At 39.0% G+C, this 16237-nt stretch overlaps 1 protein-coding gene across 1 annotated transcript; it reads left to right on the forward strand.

Moving 5' to 3' along the window:
- The first annotated feature begins 9146 nt into the window (after positions 1-9146).
- Positions 9147-10391, forward strand: LOC129094872 (C2 calcium-dependent domain-containing protein 4C). Its single transcript, XM_054603165.1, has one exon. The coding sequence runs from the start codon at positions 9147-9149 to the stop codon at positions 10389-10391; it is 1245 nt and encodes a 414-aa protein (XP_054459140.1).
- The last annotated feature ends 5846 nt before the right edge of the window (positions 10392-16237 follow it).

Here is a 16237-nt window from a genome sequence, read left to right on the forward strand (position 1 = left end):
TGCAGTGGTTCACAACCCGATAGCCCTGTCAGATGTACTCGTGTATACCTTTATCCGTTTCCAATGTATACCATCATTCATTTTATAAAAGTGGATTTCTTTCATTTTTACATGCTGTCAATGTTTAAGTTGGTTTGGTCAGCCATCTTCATACTACTAGTACTACAACCAGTTGGAGTGGAGCTTAATGTTGCGACTGTTTATGCATTGTTTTTATCTAATTATTTGAAATGTTAAGTCCTTGCATTTAGATATTTATTTCTGACATTTATTTCTTACTTATAGCTTTAGGTAGAGCGGGTCGTCCTCTAACCGGAAGATCGGTGGTTCAATTCCTGGGTCCTCGAGTCCGCATGTCGAAGCAAGATACTGAATGCCAAATTGCTCCCCAAGACTGTGCTATCGGTACGTGTGTGTGTGTGTGTGTGTGTGTGTGTGTGTGTGTGTGTGTGTGTGTGTGTGTGTGTGTGTGTGTGTGTGTGTGTGTGTAAATGTGCATTAGTTTATATCGTTATTTACATTAAGTTATTTATTACTACCATAAATTCATTACATATAGCTTTTTATTTTTTTTACCATTCATAACATTGAGCTATTTATTTTTTCCATTTATTCATTACATTTACTTATTTATTTACAACATTTATTCATTACATTTAGTTATTTATTTATAACATTTATTCATTACATTTAGTTACTTATTTCTACCATAAATTCATTACATTTAGTTGTTTATTTCTACCATAAATTCATTACATTTAGTTATTTTTTTATAACATTTTTTCATTACATTTAGATATTTATTTCTACCATAAATTCATTACATATAGCTCTTTATTTTTTTTTACTATTTATTAATAACATCAAGATATTTATTTCTTCCATTTATTCATTCCATTTAGTTATTTATTTCTTCCATTTATTCATTAAATTAAGCTTTTTATTTCTACCATTTATTCATTACATTTAGCTATTTATTTATTTTTCTTTACTCCTTTCTTTTAGCTTCCTGTTTAAACTTCTGTGATCGCTGGCCAACTAGTTTTCACACACCCTTAACTTCCACTTTTAGTGTTCAGGTTAAACTGGACTTTTCTTATTAATTAGTTGAGTTACTTTACAGTCTTTCCACTTCACCCCTGACAACTTTAGGTGCCTCTGGTTGGTAAAATCACTAATCTAATGTTAAAACGATTTCCTGATAAAAAATGTTTTCCTCTAAAACATGAAGGATTAAATAAATCTTTTTATCAGAATTTGTGAGATGTAAAATCAATAATTCAATAACTCAGGTTCAGTGGATACTTAAAGTGAATATTTTACACCAATAGACGCAACTGCTGCTACAATAAATAGTTTAACATTCAAAGAATTGTTGCATACCATGAGTTCTCCTGCATAATTTTCCTTTAGTGTAGAGAAATGTCACACATAAGGGAACAAACTTTAATCCAAGAAACCTAAAATTGCCTTTTTCTGTCTGACATATTCTCCTGTCTTGTATGTGCAGCTTTATTGGAGACAGAAAGAAGTGTTTTGTTTCCCTTGCAGATAGTCTTTTTTCAAGAAAGTAATAAATGTTTCTGCCACTGTGTCTTTTTTTACTGTTGCTTATATGATGAATTTGATCCTGCAAGAAAACTGAGGTAAGACTTTGAATAACTACATAAACACCATAGGACAATAAACTTTTCTTATTTTAAATAAATGAGCTCATTCTAACTACTTTGGGTATTTTATCGCTCAGCTCTCTTTTTGGTGCGCATATTCATTGTGTTACTACTTCATGCCTTTAGGGGGCAGCATCAGCTTGCTTCTTGTTACTTTTGACTTCTTTCTGTTGTGTAAAAAGGCCTGAGTGACCACAAGGATTGATTTAAGAGACAAAACAGTTTCTCAGTGTAATTTTATACATTTTTAAATAGCAGTCTACTACAGTGTGTGATTATCTTTTTTTTTTCTCAACTCAAATGTCTGTGATGCTTCAATCTTTGCCACAACCTGAACAATGTTTCTCTGCCTTTGTTCTCCAGTAGGGAGCGCTGCCGTCCCCTTAAACACATGGACATTAGAGAGTAATATCAGCCATATATTATTTATTCACTTACTCATATTAAAGTGCCAAAGTATCTTCATTTCCACTTTTCTCCTCACCCACTGTGACTCTATAGATAGGGAGTATCACTCACATGCTGTGCTCTTATAAGCTTCTCCTGAGTTATAAGGTTATTATTTGATTTCTTCCTGGTTAAGTTGACCCACCATTGGCTGTGATCTAGATAATGAAAATCATCAATCTTTTTAATGCCCTTTTACCTGACAAAACTGTAGATCAATAAAGGCTACTGCTGGTGTTTCAGTCCATCTATGTGTTTAATCTGTCCATGTTTTCTTGGGGGGTTTTTTTGCATCCTTTTACTATCTCTGCCCTGAGGTCATCCCATTTGCTCCCCCTACAGAGATATCCCAGGTCCATAAAATGCGTTCCCCATGGCGACAGGTCTGACATTTTGCCGTGTGTGTTCAATCCAAATGCCAGTTTGGTGGACCAGAATGAGCGAGACACTGAAATGATTCTGGCATTTGCAGCATTGCTGTTCTCCCTGTGATGTCTATTCCTTCATGCAGTGAGAAGGATAATGCTCTGTTTAAACTGCAGGGTATAAAACTGGATCAGAGCCAGATGTTACACCCCGTGGTCCTCCCTCAGGCGGGTTCATACTGTGACCTCGTCCGCCTGCTCCAGCTGGCAGCCTGGCAGCAGATCTCCAGGCTTCAGAGTCAGAGACCTCGGTGAACCTGCACAGAGCTGGACATCCCGGGGAGGATGAGCGAACTGGGTGACCTGTAACAGACTGGGGAGGTGAGGAAATGTGAGACTGGAGGAGGAGAAACAGTTTGTGGGGGGAGGAGGAGGAGAGGGAGAGGGGGGTAGGTCCATGTGTCAGGGTATGAGATGTCTCCAAGGCAACAGAAGTTGTGTGGAAGCGGGTTTGGAGGAAAAAGAAAGAAAGAAGGATGGCAACACCAAGAGAGAGAGGGGTAAAAATGGACTCAGTGACACTTCAACCATAATGAGTGACCATGTGTGTTAAGGGTTAAGAGTCAATGCAGAGACACACACACACACACACACACACACACACACACACACACACACACACACACTCACACTCACACACACTCTGTAGGCTACCTGGAGGTACACCAGACCTCCTGCAGAGCTCAGTCTGACAGCCTTGTTTCTGCAAGCAAATGCTAATACTTTTGTACCAAACATTTTTGTACTAGTAGAGTATTTCTGCATATACACTGTGGTATTGCTACTTTAACTTACATATTGTGCTCATTTCAAGGTTCATACTTGTATTTCTGGGTTTCTTCTAAAGCATGTTTACATGCTTTAATGTTCAATTAACTCTTTATTTATTCATACTGTATGTCTGAATATATATACCTGTATCACCCTCTGTCTGAAACGCGTGTTTAAACTGAATTGAGTTGCTAGGCAACAGCTCAGGTCTATGTTTACGTCCTGTCAGCTGATGTCATTCATTCACACATTTCAAACACTGTAACCGGATATATATTTGGACACATACGGAAATCCTGACGGCTCGGCACAGTTTCTGACTACAGTTTGTGTGTATTTCAACATGGATTGCGTGTTTTTTTTTTACTTTCACGGTACTTGTAAAGAACTTCCACCTGCTTTATCACGAAAGACATGGACAATCTCTCTTTTAACAATATGGAACATAAGTAAAAAGGTACTCCTTACATCACTGGTAGTTCGGCCTTAACCTGTTTATCCACTGAGTTCAGACCCGCTGAAACACTTCTGAGTTGTTCACTGAAGAACTTCACTTGTGTACTTTCGGGTTCCTAATAGTCTCAGTGTTCCTCACATTTTCCCGCTGACAGAGATGTAGAGTCCGGCCCCTTAATGAGAGCAGAACAGACACATTAACCTTTTCTCGGGCTGTCCTCGTCTCAGACGCCGAAGATTCACGGGCGCTTGTGTACTGATCTCATTATTTCGTAAAGGAAGCTGTTAACAGTGTTAGCGAGGAGTACTGTGGCATTCAAATATTCCTCGGCAGATATTGTTTCCACTTTAATAAATGTATTTCCTTCCATAAATGTTGTATTCTCTATTTCTTTTGTTAAAACAATAAAGGGTCTTTATCCTGTAAAAACACTTAAGGTTCTGCAGTAAACTGTAGTATTGAAACACGTATTCATTTATTAATCAACAGGCTGATAACTCATCACCAACAGTTTTGATAATGGATTAAGACATTTTTCACGCAAGTAGATGGTTTTTTTCAGCCATCACCCACAATACAATGAATATAGCCTATATACAATCTTGTATACAATATAAAGATAAAGATAAAGATTGTCATTGTAGTGATACAACGAAATTCCGTTTGGTAGCCCTCAGCCAGCCAGCAGCAGCGAACAACAAACACAATAGCAACAATATACAACACAATAACAACAATATACAGATAAAAATACACAAAAGGAATGAAAACTTTACTATGTACAGCAGTTGAGTATATAAAATTTTGCAATTTTAAAAATGTTAAAATATGAGGTAATGTCAAACTTTTTTTTGTGACCATTTCTTTCTTAATATTTACTTGCAGTTAGTTTTAGACACAGCGACAATACATAAAAAAAATGTTAAGGCTCTAATGCTTATCTAAGTGTTTTTCTTTGTTTTATATCAATTTAATTTGCCCATTTTTTGATTTTGATTTTGAGCTCTGGAAGATTGTGATGCACATTTTCCCTATTTTCTACCAAACTGTTATAATCAATGATGAAAATCCTCATCAGTTGCATCAGTCAATCAACTGATCTGGATCAGTTCTCAGCGAGTCTTGGGGCAGTATGAACTGCATAACTGCCACTGATAGAGATTTTAATCAGCAATGAAACCTTTTAAAACATGTTTCTCATGATAAATGTTACATTTACAGGTCGAGTGTCTATACGGCGCTGATAAGCGTTGCCTGGTTTCAGACGATGGACGGCGGCGTATGAGGGTTCAAATGGGCCTCTGCAATCTATATGGTAAGTGGCTCTTTTCACAGGTTTGATTACATCACACGATGAACTCTGAGAACACCGAGAACAGGAGTAGCTGACATGGTTTACATGCCATACTGATGTTTGTCCTCATCGCTGTAGGATGAACCCTTACGTCCGGGTTCACTTTCATCACCTCATTGAAGAATGTTTATCCTCCTCTGGATCCGGATTTGTGTGTGTGTGTGTGTTGTGTGTGTGTGTGTGTGTGTGTGTGTGTGTGTGTGTGTGTGTGTGTGTGTGTGTGTGTGTGTGTGTGTGTGTGTGTGTGTGTGTGTGTGTGTGTGTGTGTGTGTGTGTGTGTGTGTGTGTGTGTGTGTGTGTGTGCATATTTGCACAGACGAATGTGTTAACAGGCGTGTTTGCATGTGGTTGGTTATGTGCATGTGCACCTTTGTTGTATCATCTGAATGTTACACAAATGTTATTCATTCTGTTTGAATAATGTGTGTCTCAGAGCAGGTATCCATACTCTCTGTGAGGGAGCTATACCGACTTAAAGACACTAAAAACAGAATTGTCATCATCATCATCATCATCATCATCATCATCATCTTCTTCCTGTGTTAGATGGGGCTCCACATGAACATGCTTTCGGTCAATTGAGCAGTTTTTATTTCTCATGATATTTGGGCTTTTATTCTGGCTTTTCTCCCTGGTTTGAAGGGGACAGGGCTCAGCTGGAAAAAGGTATTTCACATATTTCTGTGCAACTCCATGTGCAACACCCCATGCGCTACAGTCACATTAAATGGAAAATATATATATTTTAAAGTAACAAAGATTTAAGTATAAAAAGTACAAGTAGGCGATTGCATCAAGTGTGATAAATTGAGGAAACATAAAAAATCACTTCTTCATTTAGGCCAAAAGGCTCTGCTTGGCTAAAGATTAATAATGGAACTGAATGATGATATTATTGCTTTGACATTTAGAACAAATATTTATGTCCCCCTCCAGATGAATTTCAATAATTTAATGATCTTCTGACTTTTCAGCCAAGAAAGGTCCATTTTTTATTTGTCCAGCTGTATAACTTATAACCGAATATCGACAAAACTTGTGACATTCCCATCAGCCTCAGCTGTACTTTTTGTTAAATGCAAAGCCACACAGAGCTGTTAGCATGGCTGTTGACGCGTCTTCTTGTTAACTTTGACATAATTGTTGCTTCAAGAATAGTCAGTGTCAAGTAGAAGTGCTTGAGATTTGGTATGAATACGTTTCCTGGGTTGTCAAGAAGGATTAGACATGAAGAAATGAATGATTTGTTAATTTGAAAGGCCTGGGAGCCCTTCACACTTTGCATGCCGTATGGGAGGAGGCTAATGGGTGTCTCGAGGTTTAGATAAGATGGAGAGCTTGTAGAGGTCTGGACTAAAGGTTACACATCGTTTATTCTCTTCCTTTGTGTTATGATCTTATGTTATTCTGTATAACGTGGGACACAGGCTGGATAAATGTTATGTTACTCTGAAGTTTTGGGTTTGATTTGGTACTGAGAGCTTCTCTGATATCAGATTTGTGTTGTAATTAACTTATATATTCAAGTATCCTTACTTGAACTGGGGCTCAATGAGTTATTGTTTTATTCATTTAGGTGAAGATTGACCTCCAGTACAAGTTTTCCACGTCACTGGGCTTAAAAAGAGGCTGAAATAAATAAAAATTTCCATCCGAGTGAGGCAGAGACAAGCATACGTGACACCTCTTCCAGGGCTTTTCACGTTACTCGCTGTTTTAATCAGCTGTTTGTCACCAGATACCGTCTCTCACAGCCCAAATCGTACATTTCTAAATCCCTTCCTGTCAAGTCGATGCAGCCGCGTTATTGGACCTATGCAACTGATCTCTGATAAAGCAGCGGCTGTTCTCCTCTCAGTCCAAGGGTTACATTGCACTTGACTCAAAACTAAGCGGTCTGGACAAATAAAGTGCTTTTTGTCCTGCAGATCAATGAAGTCAGTGGGGCCCTTTCTATTTTAGACTTACAAGCGTATTTGTTGCCATAGCAAAGGTTCCTGGGAAACCGATCAGTCGGTTGAACCCATCGGCCGGTTTGAAACCCCAAAGATGGACGGACAAAAAGAGAAGTAGCTGTAAATTGAGATTAAAAAAGATGCTTCATTGTCTTATTATATATAATGATTTACTGACACACAAAAGCCTCGCTGTCTCTTCTTGGCTTTAATGGTTTCCTTGGTTGAAAGCTTGGTTTCAAAGAGAGAGAGTCATACAGGCTGACTGGTTAAGATGCAGTAGAGTAAAATCAATTCAAACAACTGTTGTTTATCCCTGGGGAAAGTCAATAAAGTGAGTAAAGCACAGTGTTTGTGTGTCCTTATTCTTACACCCATGGCTATATGAGAAAGTATACTTGCATTACAAATATTCCCACTAAACATCTTGATGTGGAGCAGTGACTGTGCTGGTAAAACAAATCTTAGAACCCCACCCAGGGGCGCCGCTAGGGATTTTGGGCCCCATGAAAAGAATCTTTACAGGGCCCCCAACACAGCGGCAAAATTTTTTGATGCTATTTTACATACAATTATGCATTTTAATGGTGCTTCCAAAACAAATAAAGGAATTGTTACCAGGACATGGAAAATAAAACATGTGTGATTATATGTTAGTTAATAACTTAGTGTCATTATTTTTTCTGTATTATAATTTCATCATCATTAGGGGCCTCTCTGGGCCCCCCTCCATCATGGGCCCCTAGAATCCGTCTCCTTTACCCCCCCTTTTCGGCGCCCCTGACCCCACCTGTAGGATTGCTCTGCCTCTGATATGTAACCAGTGTGTTTTCCTAGTTGGTCGTACTGGGAAACACGGACACGCACAGTTTGATCCTATTGGTCAGCTGCAGCCCTGCGCCGTCTATAAAGACGCATGACAGGCGCTCCGGAGCGGAGACCGTCTGAGGGCGCAGAGCAGCGCCGCGGAGCGCACAGGCTTACCCGGGGAGAGAAACACCTGTTACCGACGGAGAGAGTGGACGAAGACCAGTGTCTCTCTCGGTGAGTAACATATTTATACATTTTTGTAGACAGGAGAAGAGTGTTACCAGCAGACTACACGGAGACACAAGATTGTAGAGGTTTTGGGGAAACGGATTGGTGCGCAATTGGAGGAAGCCTTCAGGCACCTGTTGAATTGAGTATTCGTTTTTTTAACTTTAATTGAATATTTTTTCTTCATCATATATGCTTAAAACTCATAGTACATATCATGTAAAGAAGTGGAAAGATATCTGCTGTTAGATAATTCATTTTAAGGAGCATTAATGTCATTTAATTAGGCAAAATTATCTATAGTATTGTAATTTTTTTGACTTTTTTTTCTCTATCTCGCCTTGTACTTTTTAGTAAAACAGAAAGCCAGAATTAAATTAGAATTTTCTGCTTTTTTAACAATAAAAAGCAAAGAAATGAGGAGGGAGCAGAAATAGTTCAATGAATAAATTCATGTTCTTACAATGCTTATGAATAAAAAAATGTGACTTTAGTTTTGGTACTTTGGTAAATATCAAGATAGAAAAACGGTGAGGTACCCTCTTTGTTGTTGTTAATCGATTCCTAGACTGACACTTTACACAACCAATCAATGAAGTTACTCTGTCTAAAATCAATTATGACTGTTTCATCTTTTGTAAATATTGTAGTTGAATTTTAGTTGATTTGTGCGTTTAACTATTCACATCCCTGCCATGCTGGCTGTTGGTTCCGCTTCCCTAAAATGTAAAAAGTTGAGTAAATTCAATTTTTCAAACAAAGCCCTTTTTGTATCTCTGTGAGAGCATCTGTTGTCAATAGCTCCAAAAGTTAAGTAGCTGCAATATTTCCTGTTTATTCAGCGTTACTGCTGTTTCATTACAGTCTGCGTCACCAGAGCTTAAACACCTTGGTGTCATTATTAATGCTCTGCTCCCTGTGGAGTTAACATCCTCTTATCATTCACATCTCCCACCCGTGTGTTATTAATTGCAGACACCTGACTGCACCTACTTCACACGCCCGCACATCGCAGTGTCTGCTGGGACCATGTGGGTTCTGGATAAGATCCGCGGGTCGGTGGAGACCGGCGTGCTGCGTCAAGGGGAGAACGGAGACAAGAAAGGCGTCACCTACAGCAACGTCCTCACTCCCGACAAGATCCCAGACTTTTTCATTCCCCCGAAGCTGGTCAGCGCCCCCCCGGAACCTGAGATTCCTAATATTACGCCCAAAGAAGGACTGCATCCTTCAACTTCGGAGCTAACTATCAGCAGTGGGAAGAAGATGAGCAGCCCGAGGAGTCCACGCCTGTTGGCGAAGGTCGCAGGAGACACCAAGAACCTGCTGAGAGCAGCAAACCGTCACATCATACAGATAGAGAGTGCTGACGATGTTGGGGACACCAATGCAGACCCCCAGTCGCAGACAGCAATGTCCCTGCCTTATGTGCCCAAGACTCAAACCCCTTATGGCTTTGCAACCTTGAAGGAAAGCCCACACACTCGCCGTAAAGAGTCACTCTTCCACTGCGAGCTTACCAGTCCTATCACCTCCCCGAACGCCCAGAGGAAGACCCAGGGGAGAGGCAGCGACGGGGGAAACCACCTGAACCCAGCTGACTTCAACACCTCCCACATGAATCCGTATCGGTACTTCAGCGGAGGGGAGAGCGACACCTGCTCTTCAGCCGAGTCCTCTCCCTTCAGCTCCCCCCTTCTCTCCCGCTCGGCCTCCCTGCTCAAGATCTTCACCCATGAGACGCAGGCCAAAGTGGTGAAAGCCAAGCGGTCGTTCGCCCGCCACAGCTCTCTCTCCACCGACGAGTGCAGCTCGGCCGAGCCCAGCCCCAACGTCCAGCGCCGGCTCCACGTCCCCTCCTTCCACGGCGCCGGAGCGTCAGACCACGGCCTCCAACGGGAGCACACCATCAACCTTCACAAAGGCGGGACGGTGAGGATCAGTGCCAACTACGACTCCAGCACTTCTCGCCTGCTCATCCGTGTCCTGGTGGCGGAGAGTCTCTACGACAAGCACTTTGACATCAAGAGCATCAACTGCTGCGTGTCCGTCTACCTGAACCCAGGCAAGCAGCAGAAGCAACGGAGCAACATCATCAAGAACAGCCGCAACCCGGTCTTCAACGAGGACTTCTTCTTTGACTCGATAAGCTTGGTTCAAGTGAAGAACCTGCAGGTGAAGTTCAAGGTGGTGAACAAAGGCACCAGCCTCAAGAGGGACACCCTGCTTGGAGAGCGAGAGGTGCCTCTAACAAAGCTGCTCACAGGGGTTTAGAGCCACAGGACCTGGGGGTCAAAGGACGCAAAAAACTGATTGAAACTTAAATTAAAAGTTTGTACTAATTTCTATTCAAACTGCTCTTTTTATCCCAATGAAAACCATGAACATTACAATAAAAGGAGAGGTAGTGAAATACGTTCTCAGAAGAAAAGAGGGGCTTTCTTCTGAGATCTGTAAAAACTGCCAAGCTCAGAAAATGAAGCTCTTGATGTTCGTGGAGGGATGATTTGTGGTGGTCGAGACTGGCCTGGCTCCTTTCACCCAATAATGAATGCTCATTAAACCAAGCCGGTCTCGACAGCAACAGATTCATTTTGACAGATGAAAGGGTTTCTTTCTCTGGACATATCTCCCAGCCAACTTCCTCAGCCAGGTCTGGTTCAAAGGTTGGACGACACCTGTGCATCAGCCCTCATCGCTATCTTTGCCTGCGCCGTGTTTGTCATGTGTGGCATGGTTTTATTATTGTAATGTGACATAAATCCACAGCGGCGCAGGATGTGATTCTGCATTAGCTACACAGTGTGTTCAGCACAAAGATGCTTTTGTGAATCAGAGCTTTGAAGTGGCACTACATTCTGATGTGCAAATGACCCTTTGATCCCAGTTGCCATGGCCCACCTCCCACTGGGGAGGGCCAGGGACAAACAGAGTGGCCACAATAGTCACATTTACATGCACATCAAAAATAGAATTATAATTCAAAGTCCTAGTATTTATATAATCTGATTATGTCAGTCTAATTCAATTCTTATTAACAGTAAGTAGAACTACAGTAAGATACATGTGCTGCAAAAAATTCTAATTTGTGTCTTTCTTTGAGTAAAATTAATGTAACTTGAAAGTAAAAGGTGCCCCGTGGAGTTTTCGAGTAAATTATTGGTGTTTTTTACTAAAATGCATTGTGTCAATCCTTGAGGTCCAACAAACGTGTTGAATGCATTTCCTTCCCCATAAAACAACTTTTTAAATATTTTAAATACTGCATTGTTTGCATCTCTGCTCGCCTAAATAATTCAAGTTTGTCTGTCATTCAGCAGAATCGTATGAAACCAACGTCACAAACAAAATTAGCCCCCGCTCTCACCATCATTACTCCCCAGTGCTACTGGCTGTAAAACCCTCCACAGGGTACCTTCAAAGTAGATTTTTCTTTAAATAATTTTAAACATCTGTGCAGTAAGCATGTATAAACCTGTTTCAAATGCAAATCAATTTATTTAAAGTAAAGTAAAAGTAAGAAATTGATTCTTGCAACATTTGCAACGGTTCGTAAGGTATCTTATGAAATGTATTATTTGTGTGCTCTCCTATGAATGTCCAGCAACACAAGTAATCAGGGTGCCTGCGCAGTGCAGAACCTGTTTAGGCAGCTTGGTTAGGTTTAGGGAAAGATTGTGGTTTGGGTTAAATTAAGTATGTCTGTTATCAAACTCACTCTTGTTGCGTTAGTTGAGTTCGTAAGTAACACTGACTTTTGGTTTCACACGGGTCTGAACAGAATTCCTATATTTGTTTGACCCATCCATACAGCCCGACCTCCTCGCTATGTTTGCTTTGTTTGTCTTCACCACGTCGTCACCCATAATAACATGGGTTTATATGAATTATAGTGTGTTACTTTTTGTAGGGATAGGTACGAACATTTAATGTCTTGTGCAACAATTAGACACAAAATCTTAAAAGAAGTTGATTTCTAATACAAACAGGTTGAAATATTCTTACTGCACTTGCATATTTTTCTGTTTTATAATAATTTGCTTTCAAAACTCAATTATAGACAGAACTGAATGTAGTGAGGGGGTTTTATTGTCTTCAATAGCCACCATTTTTCTCTTTAACTGCATCAAACTCAACACACAGAGTTAAAAGCTAAACAGAAGAAATGTTTACAGGATACATGAGAAAATACCTTCTTACATTTGATATATAATTGATTTCTGTTAGGTTGATCTCGTGAACATTTTGACCGACCTGTGTGGACGTTCAGGCTGCAGCCTTTCACGCATGGCACATCCAGTGTGGGCACCTTGATTAAATCTTGTGCAACTAGGCAACGAGCTCTCGCCACATCTTCACTCTGCATGTAGACCGGTTGGCGATACATCCGTGTTATTCTGCACGGATTCTCATGAACCAAGACGATTATCTTAGGAGTATTTATTCAGTCACACAGCCTTTCAGCTTCAAGCAAATCTGTCTCTCCATAAAAAAATTCAAAGTAGCAACCTAAGGATAGAGTTCTCACTGCTTTTGGGTTAATATTAATAGTAGGACGAGAAAGAAGGTGATAAAAAAGTCCCTTTTTTTTTTTTTACTGTGTAATCAAATTAAACATGTTCATCATGTAAACAGAAGTAAACAATCTTCAATTTATGCAAAAAGGCTGCTTCCTTAGTCACGGTATTGACAGTGGACAAATACAGTACTTGTGTGCATGTAAATGTATTAAATGGCTCACATGAGAAGAACAGAGCACTGGTATCACGATGAAGATTACCAGTTGCATGGCACAAATATGTCACTGACATACTCGTGTTTGCATGACATGCTCAAAGTTTCATGAAACCCTAAAGCCTTACTTTGTGTGTGTGTGTGTGTGTGTGTGTGTGTGTGTGTGTGTGTGTGTGTGTGTGTGTGTGTGTGTGTGTGTGTGTGTGTGTGTGTGTGTGTGTGTGTGTGTGTGTGTGTGTGTGTGTGTGTGTGTTTGGTCTGATCAGCATGATATTTTGTCCCAAAATTATAAATTTTTCTATGTAAAACATGTAGTATTTTGTAAAATGCGTTTGAATGGTTTGAAAGGTGTGATGAATTTGTACTGTACATAGCTATATAATTATGTACTAGTTTCTACAATTGTTAGTGAAATGCCATTTATGCACCAGTGAAGTGCTGATGAGAGGCATTTCTAATTACGTCTCTAATGAAGCCCTGGGGGTTGAAATGTCAAAAAGGAAATAAGGAAAACAGTATCATGTGTTTTGACAGCTTGAAGCTCTTCTTTCGGCCGAGTAGAGCAACTACAGACAGAGAAGAAGTCAGAGACATCACAGTGATGCAAATTACTGAGGTGTCTTACACACAGCCAAGAGCTTCAATTTAATTCTGAGAGGATTACTCTCACCTGGTGTTTGTAGCTCACTTGTAGCACTGTTCTTGATATGCTCTATTTGTGTTATATACAGTGACACTGCTGGTTGGCTTTGTTATGGTGTTAAAATTGGTGATCTGTTGTATTCCCTGTTGCATACATACAGTGCCTGCTCGTAGGGTTATTGTATTTTCTACTCAAACTTCCTAAACGGTATTCAGCCCTGTTGTTCCCAAACTCTTTCTGAGGTTTTCTTCGAGCATGACTATCATACTTCAGTAGTGTCAGTAATGAATTTCAGTGGATTCATGTTGTGCAGTGGTGGGTCGCCTTGTGCTCTGATTTGGAGCTGACACAAATGTTTCTAATGATACACCTGAAATCTGGGTGATATGTTCTGCAAACTGTCCAATTGAGATCTGTTTATTTTTTTTTACAACTATTTGTTTTGACTGTTTTTATCATGTGGCTTTATCACAGATTCAGATTCTGCAAATGGTAAAACGTTGGGCCACATGTCTGAATAGAAGAACTTTATCAGTAAACATATGGAGACTTGAGAGAAGGCAACATCTATTACACTTTTGAGCTTTTTAAAAAAGTTTTCTTTGACTTTCTCTCTCTGCCACAAGTGCACCAAAATCAACAATTTATTTGGTAAAAACCCTCTTTTGGACTCAGTCAAGATTCACTTCCTGTCTCTGAAACTTTTTCAGAAAAGGTAGAACCCATAGGCAAAGATTTATGATTTACATTTTGCATTTGACAACATAGCAGCAGAAATTCGAATCTGAATGAGGTGGAATGCAATTAAGGTTTTCACTGACAAGGAATTTGCCTTGTTGTATTGTTGCACACAGTAAACATAATAAGAGGATAAAAAAAATACAAAGTACTTCAAAGTCTGAAGTGTGGAATAGAAAAATATTCAAAGAAAATATGAAAAAGATAGGCTACTATAAAAATCACTACAACAAATATAAAGGACTACAATATAACTAAAGAATTTCATTTTTTTATAATGAACAGGAGATTTATTTTATATGTTTGTGCACTTATTATTGATTTTGAGATGAGAGAGAGGCTGACCACATATCTCTCCCAGAAATATATTGGACAATGATAAGAGGTGATAAGTCCTTATACGCCAATAGGTTCTAAATAAACACGGTTCATTTTTAACGCAATCACCAAATATTTTTTGTTTTTGTGAAATGAAATGCTCCCTGTTTAGCTAGTCAATAGCTTTGTTAGCAAGTGAATGGTCTCAAAATGGCTGGATGGATAAGAAATGAGGAGGTAATGCTAATCAAAAGTGAGAAAACAATATGTGTTGCAATGGAAACTATAGTTATATAAATAAGGTTCATCCTCTGTACAGTTGACATTTCATTACTACTTTTATCCATCTAAGGTACATAGTCTCAGTCTCCTGCTCCCATTAGCATGTTAGCTTGTTATGTTAGCCTCAATCTCAAAGTGTAGCTGAGATTGCGCTTTCTTGCCGGGAATTAGATGAGAAAATTGATTCCACTCTAATATCCGTGAGCTAAATATTGAGCTACAGCCAAGAGGCAATTAGCATTAGCTTAGCATAAAGCTGGGGAACATGGCGATAGCTAACTTGGCCATCTCAGAAGTTAATAAAAATACTACAAGCACCTCTGAAGCTGACTACTTAACATGTTGTATTAAGTATGTTTAATTTTTACACAAAACGAAATGTAACAATAACAATTTATGGGGAGTTATGTTATGTAACTAGTAGCAACCTGCAGAGCAGTGACAAACTGAAAAGTGCCCGTCCGTTACTTGACACTGAAATCTTTCATTTTTTTTCAGACTTATATAAACAATGGATGTTGGTTTCCATGTGCTGTAGCTGTTCTAGTTGTGTGTCTTGCCTGTTCAGGTAGATACTATTTTACTGTGATGCTACAACTACTGACAACTGTTCTCTGGTTATTTACTGTATTGGTGGATTTCAAATAATTTAATTAAAGAAAATGTTCCACAGCATCCTTGCTTATGTCGTTACTGATTTAACAGTTCAACGGTGCAGTTTTTTTTAGATATGGTGAAAATATTTGTGTCAGAATAATCATAATAAATGTGTGTCTAGTCTTGGTCATATTTTCTTTTTCAGATAAACCAAAGGATAAATGTTCTTTATATGTTGCAGAAATGATCCTACTTCTTATTTGCACAAACCAATTCAAAGTTATTGGACTATCTGAAAAACAGTTCTTTGTAAGAATTCCTCAATTTGTGATAAAAAAATGTTTTGGAGTTGAACAAAACACTTTATTAGCAAATATGTTTGTAACAGAGTTTATACGATAACATGATGGTGAACTTAACTAGAAATAAATTATCATAAATAATTATACTAAAACAATACCATTAACATGTATTAAGAAAACTGATTGTCAATTAAACATAACAAATTATCTTTATTGCTGCAACTTTCTGTTGGGCTCTGAGGGAGATATTTTTTTTATTTTTTATAGCGAAACTAAAAAACAACATACATGTATCATTTTCTTTTAACATTGCAGTAACAGACACAAACACTCATAAAAAGAAAAAAAAACACACTTATTGTACATAATGTTCAAAAAGAAATAGGTAAAAAAAATAATAAGAGCAAAAAAAATATATAGACTGTCTTGCAAATTAAGTGCTTTTATTTCATCATTTTCATTCATCAGCTTATTCAATTGGTTTCCAATTGGGATTCCATACAAAG

The sequence above is a fragment of the Anoplopoma fimbria genome, chromosome 8 (genome assembly GCF_027596085.1).
Source record: "Anoplopoma fimbria isolate UVic2021 breed Golden Eagle Sablefish chromosome 8, Afim_UVic_2022, whole genome shotgun sequence".
Classification (NCBI taxonomy): domain Eukaryota; kingdom Metazoa; phylum Chordata; class Actinopteri; order Perciformes; family Anoplopomatidae; genus Anoplopoma; species Anoplopoma fimbria.

Excerpts from the sequence above, each read along its gene's own strand:
- LOC129094872 (XM_054603165.1), top strand. The coding sequence starts at position 9,147 with ATGTGGGTTCTGGATAAGATCCGCGGGTCGGTGGAGACCGGCGTGCTG.